At 37.8% G+C, this 16,169-nt stretch overlaps 1 protein-coding gene across 1 annotated transcript; it reads left to right on the forward strand.

The window, feature by feature from the left end:
• Window positions 1-999: 999 nt before the first annotated feature.
• LOC308355081 (olfactory receptor 6E1-like) lies at window positions 1,000-1,947 on the forward strand (the record flags this gene model as incomplete). Its single annotated transcript, XM_080823038.1, has 1 exon — window positions 1,000-1,947. Exon 1 carries the CDS (start codon window positions 1,003-1,005, stop codon window positions 1,945-1,947), a length of 945 nt encoding a protein of 314 aa, XP_080679164.1. The 5' UTR covers window positions 1,000-1,002.
• Between the last annotated feature and the right edge of the window lie 14,222 nt (window positions 1,948-16,169).

The raw sequence follows: 16,169 nt of genomic DNA on the forward strand, positions 1-16,169 counted from the left end.
CTGTTTTAAAACATTCTGTCACTGCATTGGGAAATAGCTGATACTCCAGATTCTGGCAAAAGTCCCAACTATGTGACCTAAGCTCTCTGGAACTCTCTAAGCCTCAGTTTCTGCTTCTGTAGAAGAAGGGGTTCATGGTTATTGTGAAGAGTAATAGAACTAATAGTTTCAGTGACCAGCATAGAAATCATAAATCTTCAACAGATGATGATGATGATGATGAAAACTTGGACCACAAAATGTGTTTCATATTTTTAAATATTCAAGGAAAATATCACTAATATTATTGTTATGTTTACTTACAAGTTAATATTGTTGAAAAATGTTGGGTACCTGGCTGGCTCAGATGGTTAAGTGTCTACGTTCCGCTCAGGTCATGATCCCAGGGTCCTGGGATAGAGTCCTCCATTGGGTTCCTTGCTCAGCAGGGCATCTGCTTATCCCTTTGACCCTCCCTGCTCTTGTGTTTTCTCTCTATCTCACTCTCTCTCTTAAATAAATAAATAAAATATTTTTTAAAATTTTTAATAAAAAAATAATAAAATGAATAAATAACTACAATACATTATAACTATGACAATGTCAATAACTCTGCCTATTGATGCTCTATTTACACTATGTTAATGATCATAATATTACACTTAGAATTTGAGGAACAAGGAAACATTGGCATCATATAACAAGTGAGTTACGTACTTTATCTTACTTCTCACAAGAACATGAATGAAAAGATCCTATCATCTATATTCTACAGAGAGTGAAATTGGAGTTCACAAAGGTTAACTACCTTTCTAAAAATGACCTGTCTCTCGGGGGTTAAACTCAGTATTGAACTAGTACTGAGCTCAGGTCCTACTGATTCAAGAATCCGCTGGCTAAACCAATTAGCTATTGGCCTAGTCACCTTCATGGACAAATAACTTAATCCTGCTCCTCTGAAATCTTTGTGCTTGTTGATGTCTTTATTGTAGGTTAGACCAGCATTGATGATTCTGGAAAGAGATGTCCACGGAAATGGGGAATGGGACAACTGTCCAAGAATTCACCTTGGAGGGGTTTCCTGCCATCCAGCAGTTGGGAAAAGTCCTCTTCCTGGTGCACCTAATGGCGTACCTGGCATCCATTGCAGGCAATGTGGTCATAGTCACCATCACCTGTGCCGACTCCCGGCTCCACACACCTATGTACTTGTTCCTCAGCATCTTTTCCTTCTTGGAGTGTGGTGTCATAAGTGCTGTTATTCCTAAGTTGTTGCTCATCTTTCACTCAGGCAAGCAAACAATTTCCTTTCCTGCCTGTTTCATACAAGCATTTGTCTTTTTATTTCTGGGAGCAACAGGTTTCTTCCTCATAGCAGTGATGTCTCTGGATCGGTATGTAGCCATTTGCAAGCCTCTGCATTACTCGACCATCATGAACTTGAAGACTTGCTTCCTTCTGGTCACTGCCTGCTTCATTTTGGCCTTCCCTCTCATCACTGGTCTGCTAGTAAAAGTCTCCCAGCTATCCTTCTGTGGCCCTGATGTCATCCCCCACTTTTTGTGTGACATTGGCTCCCTGATACATCTCTCCTGTTCTGATACCAGACCTACTGAAATGTTGGCCTTTGTTCTCACTTCCTTTATCTTGTTGATATCCCTTATCATAACCACCATTGCATACAGCAACATAGTAGTCACAGTCCTGAGACTCCCATCAGCCAAGGAGAAACAGAAAGCTTTCTCCACTTGCTCCTCTCACCTCATAGTTCTCTCTCTGATGTACGGCAGCTGTGTGTTCATATATGTGAAACCAAATCAAACGAACAGGCTGGACTCCAACAGGGAGGCTGCCCTTGTGAACACAGTGGTGACCCCATTGCTCAACCCTGTCATCTACACTCTGCGGAATAAGCAAGTCCACCAGGCTCTGAGGGAGATGATGTGCAGAAAGAAAGTATTAAGATAAAAAAAAATCACATGACCTTGGTATGGAAGTCTTCAGAAAAACATTTGTCTTCATTCCAGCCAATGTAACAGTCCACAGAGTTAATCAGTGTCTCTGACAGACACACTTGATCTGCACATTTTAGCAAAATGGAAATCTGTTTCTCAAGGTCTCATTTTACTTTGGTCTGCATAACTATCTTCTCCATAAAGTTTCCACATTTAGATGACAATGATTAATTGCAAAATCCTTACTGAATTGTTATTCTTTCTTCTGATAAACCATGTGCACCTAATTTACAAAATTTAGTTATTTATACACTTTTTATTTCACTTCTTTCAAACCAATGACATGGGTGAACAAAATTAATAATGATTTGACAAAAAGCATTTAGATAATTAAAATAACAGAAGCTTATATATTGTCCTGTGATTCAGAAGGAAAGGATGAAAATAGTATCAGTGCATTGGTATACATTCCCTCCACGACTAGCCCAAGGAAATAATGGTCATAGTACTCTTCACATTGGAATATATATTGTTTGCTTCACGTGTAGTCTTAAATGCTGTTCTTGGCCCTTAGCTTAGCTACATATGTATGCATCAATCCCATGCTAGAGAGAAACAGAATTGTTTTCAGGTCCAGACCATTCTCTAAGGAGAGGGAAAAACCACAGCAGCCATGGCTGAGCAAAGCTCCTATTTCCTAAATTATTTATTCTAGCTTCAGCATAATGCACGGTTATGATTGGTTCATATCCTAAGCTCTTACCACAGAATGGTTATGTATACCAGTTGAAGGGTGCACTTATTTAATATTTCTATAAATTCTGCCAAAGATTCAAGTAGGTAGAATTGAAGTTATTTGCTTCTCTAATTCATATTGTTAGAAAAACAACAAATAAAACATTTTTCCTGGTTGCCTTGTATTGTCAACTGTAAGGTCATCTTCTGATTGACAATGTATTCTAAAACTGACATTTCCATGATCTCAATCCTTAAACCTTTGTACTTTTAAAAAAAATTTATTTATTTGACACAGAGATATCACAAGTAGGCAGAGAGGCAGGCAGAGAGAGTGGGGAGAAAGCAGGCTACCTGGTGAGCAGAGACTGATGCAGGGCTCATTCCCAGGACCCTGGGATCATGACCTGAGCTGAAGGCAGAGGCTTAACCCCCTGAGCCACCCAGGCCCCAGCCTTTGTACTTTGAACACCTATTTTTATCCAGCTAGGATCTGTCTATTTATTCATCAGAAGGAACATATCTAAAAAGGCTGAGTCAATTTCTATTGTTTGTCTTTAACCCAAACCCAGAGGTTAGATTATCTCAAATACATTTTGTGAAACATGTTCAATGCCATGATTAGATCCAATTTGCCCCCCAAAATCACAGGTGATTCACTATACAAATTGTATTAAAAGGAACTTGCAAAAGCCATGATCAGAGTAGGAAAGTGAGTACAGACTCTGTTACAGGAATTAGAAGAGAATGATGTCTTAGGGAAGAGAAGTAGAATGGAATGAAAAGAGACCAGAGTAGACTCTGAATCATTTGCACTGGACAAGCCTGCTGTTTCCTTCAACTAACTGATCAACTTCCAAAAACACACAAGTCACCTTCTCCATAAAATATGGAGATTGAGCCAGATGACCTCTAGGGTCCCCTTGAAAATACTCATGGACATAGCAGCAAGATGCTGCAGAAACATGGAAATAACGTTCTGCCCTGAGAGTTGAACAACTGAAGAGTGTATGGTAGTGGTTGATGTTCAGTAACGTGGGAATAAATCAAGGAATTGTGGTCAAATGACTGAAAAGAGTGTGAGCCTCCTCAATATTTTAGTCATGATTGGATAATAATTTATTTTACTTAAATTAATTAAATGCACTTTATAATACCTTGAGATAGAATATGGTTGAACAGTGAGCCTGACAAACACAAAAATGAAGACTAGAAATCTAAAACTGAGTCTCTAATCCAAGGCTGGTGGTTACCAGCCATAGATGGTACCAAGATAAGGACAAACTCTAAGGTAGAGACTAATGTACTAGATCCTGGTGCCATAAAACATTTTATTTTATTTTATTTTATTTTCTCAAAAATTTTATTTATGTATTTGACACAGAAAGAGAGAGAGATTACAAGTAGGCAGAGGCAGGCAGAGAGAGAGGGGGAAGGAGGCTAGCAGAGAACCCGATGCGGGGCTCCATCCCAGGACCCTGAGATCATGACCTGAGCCAAAGGCAGAGGCCCACTGATCCCCCCAGGCGCCCCAAAAAGTTAGCCAACTTTAATTTCTTTCCATAGGAAAAGAAACTTGAAGGGTTGTTTTTTTTTTAAGATTTTATTTATTTATTTGACAGAGAGACAGAGCCGAAGCAGAGGGAGAGGAAGAAGCAGACTTTCCACTCTCTGCTGAGCAGGAAGCAGCCTAATGTGGGACTCGATCCCAGCATCCTGGGATCATGACCTGAGCCAAAGGTAGATGCTTTTTTTTTTTAAGATTTTATTAATTTATTTGACAGACACAAGTAGGCGGAGATGCAGACAGAGAGACAGGAGGAAGCAGGCTCCCTGCTGAGCAGAGAGCCTGATGCGAGGCTTGATCCCAGGACTCTGTGATCATGACCTGAGCCGAAGGCAGAGGCTTTTACCCACTGAGACACCCAGGCACCCCCAAAGGCAGATGCTTAACCTGCTGAGCCACCCAGGTGCCCCCATAAAACGTTTTATTGAGACTAATCCTGTAAGCTGATTCTATGTTGAAGATACTTCCAATCATAAGTTTTAAGCCACTTCATTGGCATGTGATTCACATATAAAAAGCTGTAGATATTTATTGTATACAAGTTGATATGTTTTGAGGTAAATATACACCTTAGAAACCATCATCACTATAAATGCCAAACCTATATATCACCTCCAAAAATTTCTTCCTGACGGCTTGGTTGTTATCTTTTTTTTTTTTTTTAATGCCAGGTAAAAACACTTAAGATCTAGCCTCTTAGCAAAGTTTTAAGTACGCAATAAAGTATTGTTGACCATAAGCCTGACATTATACAGATCTCCAGAACTTATTTATTATGCATAACTGAAATTTGATCAATACCCCCTTATTTCCTACCCCTTCCAGCCCCTGACAATACTTGTATGCTCTGCTTCCATATATTTGTTTAGATTCCAGATACAGGTGAGATCATGCAATGTTTATGTTTCTGTCTGGTCTTTTTTCTATAGAATAATGTCCTCCAGGTATACCCATGTTCTTACAAGTGACAGGACCTTCTTTGTAAAGTCTAAATGAGATTTCATAATGTATATATGTCACGTTTTCTTTACGCATTCCTTTTTACATGGGCTTTTAGTTTATTTTCCCTTTTTAGCTATCGTGAATAATGTTACAGTGAACTTGATATCGCCAGGTGTCATGTGTATCTCGCCTGTAAAACCTTACACTTGGGAGTACAGATATCTTGCTGAGACCCGTATTTCAATTCTTTGGATGTATACCCAGAGGTGGGATTGCTGGATCAAATGGTAATTTCATTTTGAAATGTTTCAGGAAACCCTATATTGTTTACCAGAGTGTCTGTACCCATTTACAGTTTCATTAATACTGTACAAGGTTTCCTTTTTCTCCAAATCCCTGAAAATACTTATCCTTTGTTTTTGGATGTGTTTTGGGTCAGTTTGGTTTGGTTTGGTTTGGGTTGGGTTTTTTGGTTTGGTTTTGCTTCGGGGTTTTGTTTGTTTGTTTGTTTGTTTTTTGGTAATATCCATCTAAAGAAGCATGAGGTGACATCTCATTGTTTTACTTGTATTTTTTCTTAGTGATGTTTGCGCTTCTATTAATGATGGTGAGCATCTTTTCATGTACCTGTTGGCCTTTTGTATGTCTTCTTTCGAAAAATGTCCATTCCGTCTCTCTGCCCATTTTTTCCCACTTTTCCAAAGTTTTTGTTCAAAATTCAGTTAGTTAATATACAGTGTAATATTAATCTCAGGTGCACAATTTAGTGATTTAACACTTACATACAACACCCAGAGCTCTTCACAAGTGCCCTCCTTAATCCCCATCACCTATTTCACCCATCCCTCCAGCAACCTCCCTTCTAGTAACCATTAGTTTGTTCTCTATAGTTAAAAGTCTGTTTTTTGGTTTGCCTCTCTCTCTTTTTTCCCCCTTATGCTCCTTTTTTTTTGCTTCTAAAATTCCACATATGAGTGAGAGGACATGGTATTTGTCTTTCTCTGAATTACTTCACTTACCGTAATAGTTTTTAGCCTCATTCATCCATTCTTTTTGATGGCTGGGTAATATTCCATTGTGTATATATCATATCCTCTTTATCCATTCATCAGTTAATAGATATTTGGGCTCTTTCCGTAATTTGGGTATGGAGGATAATGCAGCTATAAATATTGGGGTACATGTATCCCTTTAAATCAGTATTTTTAGTCTATTGGGTAAATATCTAGTAGTGCAATTGCTGGATCATCAGATAGTTCTATTTTTAACATTTTTGGAACCTCCATACTCTTCTCCAGAGTGGCTGCACTAGTTTGCATTCCCACAAACAGTGCAAGAGGGTTTTCCTATCTCTGCATCCTTGCCAACACTCCTTTTTTCTTGTGTTGTTAATTTTAGCCATCCTGAGAGGTGTGAGATGGTATCTCATCATGGTTTTGATATGTATTACCCTAATGATGACAGATGTTGAGCATCTTTTCGTAAGTCTGTTAGCCATCTGGATGTCTTTTTTGGAAAACTATCTATTCATGTCTTCTGCCCATTTCTTAATTGGGACATTTGGTTTTGGGGTGTTTATTTGATAAGTTCTTTGTAGGTTTTGGATACTAACCATTTATCAGATATGTCATTTGCAAAGATCTGCTCCCATTCCACAGGTTGCTTTTTAGTTTTGTTGATTGTTTCCTTTGCTGTGCAGAAGCTTTTATCTTGATGAAGTCCCAGTAGTTCATTTTTGCTTTTGTTTCCCTTGCCTATGGTGATGTGTCTAGCAAGAAATTGCTATGGCAAAGTTTAAAGAGATTTCCTCTTGTGTCCTCCTCTATGACTTTGATGGTTTCCTGTCTCACATTAGAGTCTCTCATCCATTTTCAATTTATTTTTGTGTACTGTGTAAGAAAATGATCCCGTTTCATTTTTGCTTTTAGCTGTTTCCCCAACACCATTTTTTGAAGAGACAATCTTTTTTTCCATGGGGTATTCTTTCCTGTATTGTCAAAGACTAGTTGATCAAATAGTTGTGGGTCCATTTCTGGGCTCTCAATTTTGTTTCATTGATTTGTGTGTCTGTTTTTGTGCCACTACCATACTGTCTTGGTGACTACAACTTTTTAATACAGATTGAAGTCTGGAATCTTGATGCCTCAAAGTGTTTTTCTTTTCAGAATTGCTTTGGCTATTTGGGGTCTTTTGTGGCTCCATACAACTTTTGGGATTGCTTGTTCTAGCTCTTTGAAAAATGCTAGTGGTATTTTGATAGTGATTGCATTTCATATGTGGATTGCTTTGGGTAGTATAGACATTTTGGCAATGTTTGTTCCTCCAATCCATGAGCATGAAGTGCTTTTCCATTTCTTTGCATCCCTTCAGTTTCTTTCACAAGTGTGTTACAGTTTTCAGAGTACAGACCTTTTACTTCTCTATTTAGATTTATTCCTAGGTATCTTTTTTGTTTTAGTGCAATTGCAAATGGGATTGATTCCTTGATTTCTTTTTCTGCTGTTTCATTATTGGTGTATAGAAATGCAAAAGATTTCTGCATGTTGATTTTATATCCTGTGACTTTGCTGAATTCATGTAAGAATTCTAGCAATTTTTTGGTGGAATCTTCTGGGTTTTTTATGTAAAATATCGAATCCCCTGTGAATAGCTAGTCTGACTTCTACCTTGCCAGTTTGGATACTCTTGTTTTCTTTTTGTTTCCTGATTACTGAGGCTTAGACTTCCAATACTATGTCAAATAGTAATGGTTAGAATAGACATCCTTGTCTTGTATCTGACTGTGGGGAAAGGCTCTGTTTTTCCCCATTGAGGATGATATTACCTATGGGTCTTTCATATATGGTCTTTATGATGTTGAGGGACGTTCCATCTATCCCTACTTTGTTGAGGGTTTTTATCAGGAAAGGATGCTGTACTTTCTCAAATGCGTTTTCTGCATCCACTGACAGGATCATGTGGCTCTTTTATCGATATGGTGTATCACGTTGATTGATTTGCAAATATTGAACCACACCTGCAGCCCAGGAATAAATCCCACTTGATTGTGGTGAAGAATTCTTTCAATGTAATGTTGAATTCAACTTGCTAGTATTTTATTGAGAATTTTTGCCTCCATGCTCACAAAGATATGGGCCTGTAATTCTTTTCAGTGAGGTCTTTTTTCTATTTTTGGAATCAAAGTAATGCTGGCCTCGTAGAATGAGTTCGGAAGATTTTCTCCCACTTTTATTTTTTGGAACAGTTGCAGAAGAAGAGGTATTAACTCTTCCTTAAATGTCTGTTAGAATTCTACTGGGAAGCCAACCCACCCAGGACTTTGAATTTTTTGGAGATTTTGAATACAGATTCAATTTCTTTATTGGTAATAGGTCTGCTCCATTCAACAAATGGATATTAATCTTCCCGCTACTGATAACACTTTGGCAATTATCCCCAGTGGCATTTTTCTAATAAAGATGTATTCATTATTGTTCCAATATTTTCCCCTTCAGTGTTCCTGAGAGCAATCAACAAACACATTTTTAATGAGTAAGATTCACAAATATAGCATTATCATGCTCTCCATATATTACTTCAATAACCTAATGACACCTCTTGGCTGACTTTTTGCAGTTCTTAACATCATGTAAATTTGGATTCAACCAAAAAATAGGTTTCATTTATGTAATAGTTATTTTAGTATTATAAACACTCTGAAAGGTGAATCATTATGTCTTGTGATGGAAACAGAATTTTATGCTATATTAGAATCTAGAAAAGAATAAAGTTTGTGCTTGTGTACAAAGCATTCCTCCATATCACTGTAATCTTCAAGGGAGATAAGGAAACAATGATTTATTAAAGAAAACTTCTATTTCATGAAAATTTTTTTCTTTACTTCGGAGAAATTTTGAGCAAAGAAATATGTCCAGGAAAATACTGAAACTGATCCCGGTGATCTTGCATAGGAACTCCCATCAAAACATAAAAATAGGGCGCCTGGGTGGCTCAGTGGGTTAAGCCTCTGCCTTCGGCTCAGGTCATGATCTCAGGATCCTGGGATCGAGTCCCGCATCGGGCTCTCTGCTCAGCAGGGAGCCTGCTTCCTCCTCTCTCTCTCTCTCTGCCTCTCTGCCTACTTCTGATCTCTCTCTGTCAAATAAATAAATAAAATCTTAAAAAAAAAAAAAAAAAAAAAAAAAAAAACATAAAAATAAAGAATACAAAGGTATATTTAGTTTTCGTTTATTTTTTAAATATACTATTGTTCACTATCAGTAAAAGACCTAGCCCTTGAAAAGGAACTCAAATATTCTTCTAAAAGTGTCTTCAAAGTTACCAAACTATTTGAACATTAGAGAGTCACAGGACATTTTTTGTCATTAGCTCATAAATACAGCTGTACTCTTCTTCCCGTAAGAGTTAGGAAAAGTTTTGCAGGAGTGTGAAATTTTTTCACAAAAATTATATTCACAACTCAAAGACAATTATATGTATTATTTTGTAAGATTCTATTTCTAGAGAAAAAAACATTTTTATTTCAATTTTGGGTAAGGACATCATTTTCAAAAAAATATTATGTGTCTGTTCATAATTTATGTTAGAATTTCACTTTATATTTAGCATTTTTTTTCTATTTCTTACTTTTTGGAGGTATATGATTTATATTTAAATAAACAGCATAATTCACAAGTTAAAATTTGACCAATGTATACACCCATGTAACCACCATCATAATTAAGATATGCAGCATTTCTGTGACCCCAGAAATTTCCGTTCTCTCTTTTCCCAGTTACTGAATTTAGGCTATTATGTCTTCCTCTTAAATTAATACATTTATTATTATAAATGTGTTTTATACACAAGTTTGTATATATACAAATCTGTATATCTTTACCACTTGTCATAGATTTTGCCTTAAAGTCTACTTTATCTAATACTCATAGAGCTACCTCATCATCCTTTGAGTTTTTATGGTATATGTTCAGTTCTTATTTTTCTATCCTTTTATTTACAGACTTTCTATGTTCTGATACATGCGGTGTGTCTCCCTTGGGCAGCATATAGTTCAATCTATTTATTTTTTAAATTTAATCTGACAATGTTTTAAATTGGGTGTTTAGTTTATTTTCATTAATTTGTTACGATAAGTTTGGGTTAATCCCTACCATCTTACAACTTGTTTTCTACTTTTCTCTTTTATTCCTTTATCCTCCTTTTTAAAGACCATTTGTTGTCTTGAATGATTTAAGATGGTGGAGGAGTAGGAGACCCTAAGTTCATCTGGTCCCTGGAATTCAGCTAGTTTGATAGTTATCAAATCATTCTGAACACTTGTGAAATCAATCAGAGATCTGAGAAAAGAAAGGCCGCAATTCTACAATAGAAAAGCAATCACTTTTTAGAAGGTAGGCCATACAGAGACATGAATCAGATGCAATTTATCAGTGGAAACTGGAGGGTAGGGAGCCAGCTTAAGGAGACTGTCACAAAGTATTGTAAGCAATGAGCACAAAATTGGAAATTATAAGTCTTCTGAGGTGGGGGACATCCCTGGCTTAAAGGTACTCAGGTGGTGAATCAGGGCAGAATCCCAGAAGGGACAGCATGGTCTCAGGATTCCCGGGATCACAAAGAAAATGGGGGTGCCAGACTGCAGCAGAGTTCCCAGGCATCATAGCAGGGAAGTTGGCTGGAAACAGAGTCTTGGCACTGACTTTCTTCTCAGTGTGCTATAAAGTATGAACCACTGCCTGATCACATGACTGCTTTCTGGGCAAGGGCCCAGCAAAAGCCAGAAGCATGGAGAGATGCCTCTCGTTCCCTCAGGAGGAACAGCACAGGTCTGGGCTGCTGGAGTGCAGAAAGTTTGGAGATTTGAAACTGGGTCACATGTCTGTCATAAAAATTCTTGGTCATAGGCTAGGTGAACACAGAGTTCAGACAGAAACCAGGGAGACATGAGTAATGGACCGCTTTTCTGTGAGAGTTGGAGGTGGAAACTTTCAGCTTCAGGGCTACAGTTTGGAGTGGTGCCATTTTAATCCCCTCCCAGTGGTGCTGAAAGCTTTCAGGGAGCCAGACAGCACCACATAGTGCAATCTGGAGCCAAGTACACTGAGCCCGGTCCCCTGGAGAGAGAGGTGCAATGCCACCAGGGCAAGGACACTGAGAATCAGGGCAACAGGCCCCTCTCCCAGAAGACCAGCAGGAACAACTGGCTAGGCCACCAAGTTTATAGATCATAGAGAATTGTAGAACTTCAGCTCTTAGGGAAAGAAGTATATAGCATTCTTTTTTTTTTTCTTAATATTCTTTAGTCCTTCAGGTTCTATTCAGCTATTTTCTTATCACTTCAATTCTTCCTTTATTCTTTTTTAATTTTTATATACACATTTTTTTAGTTTGGTCTCCTTTCATTTTATTTTATTTCATTTTTCTATATACATAAGTTTTTCTTTTCTTCCTATTTTGGTATCTAATTTCATTTAACAAACAAACCAAAAAACACCCACAATCCAGTTTATTGTTTTGATCTGTTTTACTTCTTGTTAGATTTTCTAAATTTTGTTTTGTTTTTATTTCCTTCAAGTTTGTTTTGTTTATTCTTTTCTGCTGTTATTGTTGTTATTGTTGTCTTCTCTCTCTTTCTTCTATTCTTTTCTGGACATAATGAAGAGACAGAGAAACTCACCCCAAAAGAAAGAACAGGAGGAAGTACTCACTGCCAGGGTTTTAAAAGGACAATTACAGACCAATATCCCTGATGAACAAGGCTGCAAAAATTCTCACCAAGATACTGGCTAATAGGATCCAACAGTACATCAAAAAGACAATTCACCACAACTAACTGAGATTTATTCCTGGGTTGCAAGACTGGTTCAATATCTGCAAATCAATCAATGTGACACATCACATTACTAAAAGAAAGGACAAGAACCATATGGTCATCTCAGAAATGCAGATAAAGCATTTTACAAAATACAGCATCCTTTCTTGATTAAAAAAAAAAACAACCTGAACTCTGTAGGAATAGTGGAAACATACCTCAACATCATAAAGGCCATATATGAAAACCCACAGTGAATATTATCCTAAATTGGGAAAAAGTGAGAGCTTTTCTCTACCGTGGTTCAACATAGTGCTAGAAATCCTAACATCAGCAATCAAACAACAAAAAGAAATAAAAGGCATCTGAATCAGCAAAGAAGAAGCCAAACTCGCACTCTTCACAGATGACATGACACTCTACAGAAAACCCAAAGACTTCACCCAAAAATTCCTAGAACTGATACAGGAATTCAGCAAAGTTGCAGAATATGAACACAATGCACAGACCTCAGTTGCATTCCTATATGCTAACAATGAGGCAGAAGAAAGAGAAGTCAAGGAATCGATTCCATTTACAATTGCACCCAAAACCATAAGATATCTAGAAATAAATGTAACCAAAGAGGGAAAGGATCCATACTCAGAAAACTGTAAAACACTCATGAAAGAAATTGAGGAAGACACAAAGAAGTGGAAAAACATTCCATGCATGGATTAGAAGAACAAATATTGTGAAAATGTCTCTGCTACCTGGAGCAATTCACACATTTAGTGCAATCCCTATCAAAATACCATCAACATTTTCCACAGAACTGGAACAAACAATTCTAAAATTTGTATGGAACCAGGGAACTTTCCAAGTAGCCAAAAGAATGTTGAAAAAGAAAACCAAAGCTGGAGCCATCACAATTCTGGATTTCAAGTTGTGGTACAAAGCTGTAATCATCAAGACAGTATGGTACTGGCCATACTGAGACACACAGATCACAAAAAGAGACACATAGATCAATGGAACAGAGTAGAGAACCCATTATATGTTCTTACATAGAGTAACGGTCAAGTTGCACTTTCTCCATTTGAATAGCTACCTGATACAGCACCATCCACTTGTGTTGAAGGACTATCATTTCCCTACAACATTAGACTGTCACCTTTGTCATAAATCAAGTGATGTATATTTTATCAGTAAGTCAAATAAGTCAGATTGAGAAACATAAATATTGTATGACCTCATTTGTATGGGAAATATAAAAACATGTAACTCGTAGAAACAGGGTGAAATGGTGGTTGTCAGGGCCTGAACAGTGGGGGAAATGGGAAGATTTCAGTCAAAGGGTATAAAATTTCAATTATGAAATGAGTAAGTTCTGAGGGTCTAATTACAGCATGGTACCTATAGGTAACAATATTGTATTGCTCACTTGAAAATTTCTAAGAGAATAGAGCTTTTAATGTTCGTACCATAACAACAAAATGGTAATTATGTGATGTGAAGGATGTGTTAGTTAATCCTACTGTGGTAAACATTTCATAATATATGGGTATATCAAATCATCACTTTGTACACCTTAAATTTACACAATGTTATATGTCAATTGTAACTCAATAAAGGCAGAGGGGGAAAAGAATATCCTGCTTTATAAAGTTTTTTAGAAATTACATTAACTCTTTTCATACCTTCTGAAAGGCTGCATAAGGCTTGTATCATTCCTCCCTCAAAAGAAGCACTGAGATGTACCACAAGAAAGTGTCACAATCACTATGGATCCTGTGTCACTGAAAAACAGAGGGATAGAAATTAAGAGTATAAAGGACACCATTTAGTAGAAGGCCATAAATTTGTAGACATGAAGAATATGGCTTGAGGGTCAATGGGAGAGCAGTGGAAAGAAAATCCAAACACCCAGATGCTGAAGTTCCTAGAGTTTCCTGAGTCTAGAATCACTCTCCACCTTTAGTGTCCTTGACAGCCAGGCCTATTGTGACTCCTGGTTCAGGATTTCTATGAATGAGATGCTACTTGTGAAATAAAAACCCCTCATTGTCCATGATTGGTAGGATTTACATTCTTTTCAAAACAAGGAGTCAAACTAAGATAGGTGTGAGGAGAAAGCAGAGCTCCTCTACTTTTGGTGGCTGTATCTTTCCCCAAGAGCAGACCTGATGGACAAAGGTGAGGCATGCCTCCAGAAGAAGCCAGCCTTCTGAGGATGCAGCAGGTGCTCACCCTGGCAGTATGCCTCTTGATCAGTCTGAGCATGGGCTCCCCCACTATGCCTGCACTGGCTACTTTCCTTCCCTGCCTTGTGGGTGGCCTGACCTCCCAACTAAGGAAGAAGAGGCTGATAGATACCTCAATGCCACATTGAGCAGCCCAGTCATATTGGAGGCTGAAGAATTCCAAATCATATCCTCTGGTTCCTGAGGCTTCTTCTCAGGAGCTTTGTCTCTAAGCAGTGATAAGTGCTGGATAGGAAAACAGAATTTGATTGTGTTGTCAGTCCAGAGAACATCTCCCTTTACCCATATCTTACAAAATCTCTGACCAGGCTGAGATCCCCAGAGTCATACATGTGGAAAGAGATCAGTCTGGTTTACGGAATCTTAGGAATCTTGTACACTGACTTCATGACACCCACCAATATAATACTAATTATTGGTGAGGTAATGTCTCAAGCCCAGTGAAAAGGATCCCATTTACTAAAAAGGGATTATACAAATTAGTTTTCTCTCCATTGCAATTTCTTCACCTTCTCCTCTAAGTAGTTCCCCTCCATTAATAGTAAAACTAGCTCATGTAATAAGCTGTAAGGGTGTTACCAGAAAAGGTTGAACTGAAAAACATGAACTTTGCCCCCATTTCAAATGAGCTTTTGTTAGGGGGGGTTGGTTACTGAGAGCTCTTCCATATTTTGTGTACAATATTGACCTTGCAAAATGTAATATTCACCATTTCATTTTGGAAAGGCACTGAAATAAAGATACTTAAGAATCCTGTGCTAAAAACACAACTAAGAACCATACGTGTTGTCCCCAATACCTGGAGCATCCACACATCTGAGGGGAGACAAGTTCAAGAAATACAGTAGTGGAGAAGTGTCTGTTCATATCTTCTGCCCATTTTTTAATATGATTGTCTGTTTGGTGTGTGTTGAGTTTGAGGAGTTCTTTATAGATCCTGGATATCAACCTTTTGTCTGTACTGTCATTTGCAAATATCTTCTCCCATTCCGTGGGTTGCCTCTTTGTTTTGTTGACTGTTTCTTTTGCTGTGCAGAAGCTTTTGATCTTGATGAAGTCCCAAAAGTTCATTTTTGCTTTTGTTTCCTTCGCCTTTGCAGACATATCTTGAAAGAAGTTGCTGTGGCTGATATCAAAGAGGTTACTGCCTATGTTCTCCTCGAGGATTCTGATGGATTCCTGTCTCACGTTGAGGTCTTTTATCCATTTCGAGTTTATCTTTGTGTACGGTGTAAGAGAATGGTCAAATTCCATTCTTCTACATATAGCTGTCCGGTTTTCCCAGCACCATTTGTTGAAGAGACTGTCTTTTTTCCACTGGATATTTTTTCCTGTTTTGTCAAAGATTATTTGACCATAGAGTTGAGGGTCCATATCTGGGCTCTCTACTCTGTTCCACTGGTCTATGTGTCTGTTTTTATGCCAGTACCATGCTGTCTTGGTGATCACAGCTTTGTAGTAAAGCTTGAAATCAGGTAACGTGATGCCGCCAGTTTTATTTTTGTTTTTCAACATTTCCTTAGCAATTCGGGGTCTCTTCTGATTCCATACAAATGTTAGGATTATTTGCTCCAGCTCTTTGAAAAATACCAGTGGAATTTTGATCGGAATGGCATTAAAAGTATAGATTGCTCTGGGCAGTATAGACATTTTAACAATGTTTATTCTTCCGATCCAAGAGCATGGAATGGTCTTCCATCTTTTTGTGTCTTCTTCAATTTCTTTTAGGAGTGTTCTGTAGTTCCTTGAGTACAGATCCTTAACCTCTTTGGTTAGGTTTATTCCGAGGTATCTTATGGTTCTTGGTGCTATAGTAAATGGAAACGATTCTCTAATTTGCCTTTCTATATTTTCATTGTTCGTGTATAAGAAAGCCACTGATTTCTGTACATTGACTTTGTATCCTGCCACATTACTGAATTGCTGTATGAGTTCTA

The sequence above is a fragment of the Martes martes genome (assembly GCF_963455335.1).
Source record: "Martes martes genome assembly, chromosome: 14".
NCBI classification, from domain to species: domain Eukaryota; kingdom Metazoa; phylum Chordata; class Mammalia; order Carnivora; family Mustelidae; genus Martes; species Martes martes.